The sequence below is a fragment of the Tupaia chinensis genome, unplaced genomic scaffold, assembly GCF_000334495.1.
Source record: "Tupaia chinensis unplaced genomic scaffold, TupChi_1.0 Scaffold143913_1, whole genome shotgun sequence".
NCBI classification, from domain to species: Eukaryota; Metazoa; Chordata; class Mammalia; order Scandentia; family Tupaiidae; genus Tupaia; species Tupaia belangeri.
This window is the reverse complement of record NW_006203764.1, coordinates 1,969,544-1,973,533: the sequence shown is the minus strand read 5'-3', so window position 1 is coordinate 1,973,533 and position 3,990 is coordinate 1,969,544. Positions and strand designations below refer to the sequence as shown.

Genomic DNA, 3,990 nt, shown 5'->3' with positions numbered 1-3,990 from the left:
AGGAGAATTACAACAGGGAGATCTACCTTCTGGTTTTCCAACCAGGCTCTACTTCCTGATGAATCAACCTGAGAGCCCTTGATAATGGGGGAAGCTATGCATCAGTAGGGACAGAGGATATATGGGAAACCTCTTTACCTGCCTCTGAATTTTGCTGGGACACTAAAACTGCCCTAAAAGAAAAATTCTAAAAAAAAAAAGGTGCCATAACTTTTGCAAATCCATACATAAAAAGCTAAGGAGCAAAAAAAATATGAATCTCAGTCCCTATATCACATTGTACACAAAATAACTCAAAATGCATTGTAAATATAAGCATAAAAGCTAAAATGATCAAATTTCAGAGGAAAATATAGGACAAAGTCTTTGTAATTTTGGAATGAAGATTTCTACTAGCCATAAAAGAAGAATGTGAACATACTAGACTTGATCAAAATTTAAAACATTTGGACTTGGACATAGAGCATTAAAATTAAAAAGCAAGTCATAGATTGGGATAAAATATGCATAACACAAAAATCTGACAAAGTATTTGTATCCAGAATATACAAAAAGTCTTTAAAACTAATTAGACAATTTTAAGATGGGCAAAAAAATAATTAACATTAACATCGTAGAAGAAGATACACAAATAGACACATTAAAAAATGTTGGGCCTGGGGCCAGCAGATGATTTGGAGGGTAAGGTGGCTAGATTCCACATGGCTGACTGAGCAATTTGAGTCTTGGACCCAGCAGCTTGAAAATCTCACCAGGCTGGTGTGCGTGCATACCCAAAATCCTAAGAAGAGAATGGAGGACTTAAGATTATGGCTTGGCCTTCCCACTTGCCCAGGTGGTGGTTTCTCACTCTCTGTCTGGCAAGCACACACACCCTATAGCAAGCTAATATATGTATTGTGTGTGTGTGTGTGTGTGCGCGTGAATGAATGAAAAATATAGATAGATAGATAGATAGATAGATAGATAGATAGATAGATAGATAGGTAGGTAGGTAGGTAGGTAGGTAGGTAGGTAGGTAGATAGATAGGACCAGCAAATGGCATGGAGGTTAAAACAGTTGAATCCCACATGGCCGACTACCATTTGAATTCTGGTGGCTTGAAGACATTGGGTGCACGTGCATGCATGCCCAAAATCCCAAGAGGAGAATAGAGGAGATGGGATTGGGCTTGGCTATCCTACCTGAGGGTTGATTTCTCCCTTTCTCTCTGTCTCTGGCAAGTGCATGTGCCCTATGGCAAAAAATAAAAAATGAGTGCTTAGGATCACTTAATTGTTAGGGAAATGCAGGCTCAGAGCAATGAGGAAGAAAAGCACAAGGAAGATATCACTTCATACCCACCAGGTTGTCCACACCTAAAAAGGCTCATATCAGGTATGTGTGAGGATGTGGAGCCAATTCTCCAGAACTCCCTTACATTGCTGGTGGGTATGCAAAAAATACAAAAAGAGGAAGAAGAAAAGAAACTGGACAATTTGGACATTACGAAGGTAAATGTAGACTTATATGATACAGCAGTTCTACTCTAGGTATTTGCTGAAGAGAAATTAAAACATGTCTACACACGAGCTTGTACATCAATGTTTATAGCACCTTTGTAATAGTCAAAAATTGGAAAAAATTCAAATGTCTATGAACAGATAGTATGGGTAAACGACTTTTGACATTCATAGCAATGCCAGGCAGAAGTGAAAAGAAATGAAGTATTGATATACAAAACATGGATAAATTTTAAAATAGTTATGCTAATGACAGAAGCCAAACAAAAAATATATACTATATGATTCCATTTACATGAAAATCTAGAAAATGAACTAATATATAGTGACAGGAGGCATATCAGTGGTTTGGAGAGGGAGGAGGGCAAAGGAGGAATACAGTACAGTGGGCCATGAGAAAATACCTCGTAGTGATGGGTGTTTCCACAGCCTGATTGTGGTGATGGCTTCAGGCAGTATACTATGTCAAAACCTTGCACTTTTTTCTACATATAGTATAACTTCATAAAATTAAAGAAAAAGAGAAGTCAGGGGGCTAGCAGGTAGCATAGTGGTTAAGGTGCTGGACTCCCACGTGGTTGACCAGGGCTCAAGTCCTGGACCTGGCAGCTTGAAACTTACACTGGACATGTTTGTATGCATGCCCAAAATCCCAAGAGGAGAATAGGGAAGAAGGGATTGCAACGTGGCCACTCCTCACCCTCCAGGGGCGGGGGTGACTTCTTGCTTTGTGTCTCTTTGTCTCTCCAGCAAGCACAGGTGCACACAAAAATCTCTCACTAAAAGAAGTCAGCTGTTGTTAACCTTTTCATCTTAGGTTTACATCTTCCTGAGTATATTCAGTATGCCTGATTCTACATGTATTACTTTCAGATGATTCATTCCGGACTCGTAATTCCAGTAGTGTTCCAACTTCTTTTTCTGCTAATACTCCCCTACCAAGTACCTCCCGTGGCACAGGCAACTCAGCTGATCTAAAGAGCAATGGAAGTAAGGACACACAACCACGGAAAGCTACCTTGTGAGTAACCACGTGATGTACTGCTGAGTGATAACCTACCTTTCCCAGCGGACTTTCTTTCCCACTTAAATACTTTGTAAGCATTTGATAGAAAGTGAATGAATATGGAAGATTCACTGCTGAGTGAAGCAAGTCAGGCTATGAAAGAGAGACACTGTGTGTCCCCACTGTATACGTACCGATTGCCCGCACTCTATGGTGGGAACAGAAAGATTAGAGGATATAGAAGCATGGAAACAGTTACGGATATGGAGAAAGTGTGGGAAAAGGGTAGGAGATGAGGGAGAGCGAGAGGAAAGGAATCAAGGTGAGAAATAGAGGACATTTGAGGGCCACAGAAATGGAGGATTGTCTGTTGATGGTGATGTGTATGATATCTTCAGTTGGACTGGTGGGAAGTGTGTTCACCTTGGGTAAATTCATTTTACAGGCTCTAGTGATATGCAGTGATTGAATGTATAAAATAAAATAATAATAAAAAACAAACAAACAAAATATATAGAGGTAAATTCCGCCACCCCCAAATAAAATATCCGTAATGAGGTCACATTCTAAATTAAAAGGGATTATTATCACATGTGACTCTGATATGTTAACTAGTTTATGTAAGATGACTTATATATGGGAAAACAGTATAACCTTAGGGAATCAACATGAAGCATTTAAATAGCTCTCACTACTATCTGAGATCTGTTTTATTTATTTTTTTTTCACTACAAAATGTTTGTGTTCAGGGGATTTAACTCTGGGAGAACACTGGGTATAAACTCGTAATTTAATTATATGGCATTTAATCACTGAGTGCTCAGAAAGACGGCATTACTGATGCCACTGAAGAAGTATCACTGCAGAGGGCCTGGCCGTGGCACAGGGCTAACACATGATGGTCAGTGAGGGCTGATCTTCGTGGGAAGGTTCTAGGTTTGCATGCAGTTGATCTGGAGCTGACTGAGGCTGTGGCTGGAATGGCATCAAGACTCGTTCAAGGGTCTCTTTCTGTTTCTCTCAGAAGAAAGAAAGAAACAAACAAACTAAAAAAGAGGAAAATAAAAACTATTATTACAGGCCCAGCCATGGGCTGGTTGATTTGTCAGACTCAGGCCACATGGGAGGCCTGGGTTTGATTTCAGCCCACCCTAGGAGCTGGGCACATTAGTGTACATCTGTAGTCCCAGCTACTAGACAGGCTGAGGTGGAGGGGATTGTGGCATAGTGACAGCCTGTTAAAACAGTGAAAAAGAAAAATGAATACAGCATAGAACCCAGAGTTGTGGGTTCACTGAACAGAAGATATTACAGACTCCACTTGTGCTTTCAAGTTGAAGTTATTCTTCTTTTCCCCCCATGGTTTCCTTTTATGCTCTGTTTGTATCTTGTCCGAATTCTTGAAGCCTTTGTTTCTTTTAGCTTAAATATTTAAAAGGGTAATATCATAAAAATCACCATTAGTCTATATCAAAGCATGA

At 39.8% G+C, this 3,990-nt stretch overlaps 1 protein-coding gene across 3 annotated transcripts in view; it reads left to right on the top strand.

Moving 5' to 3' along the window:
* Positions 1–3,990, top strand: part of PPP4R4 (protein phosphatase 4 regulatory subunit 4) — a 128,399-nt gene that overhangs the window by 122,750 nt on the left and 1,659 nt on the right. For all 3 annotated transcript variants that reach the window (XM_014582905.2, XM_014582904.2, XM_027767092.1), the window contains one exon: positions 2,377–2,524. In XM_014582905.2, the coding sequence (XP_014438391.1) occupies positions 2,377–2,524 (148 nt within the window). The remainder of the gene's footprint in view (positions 1–2,376; positions 2,525–3,990) is intronic.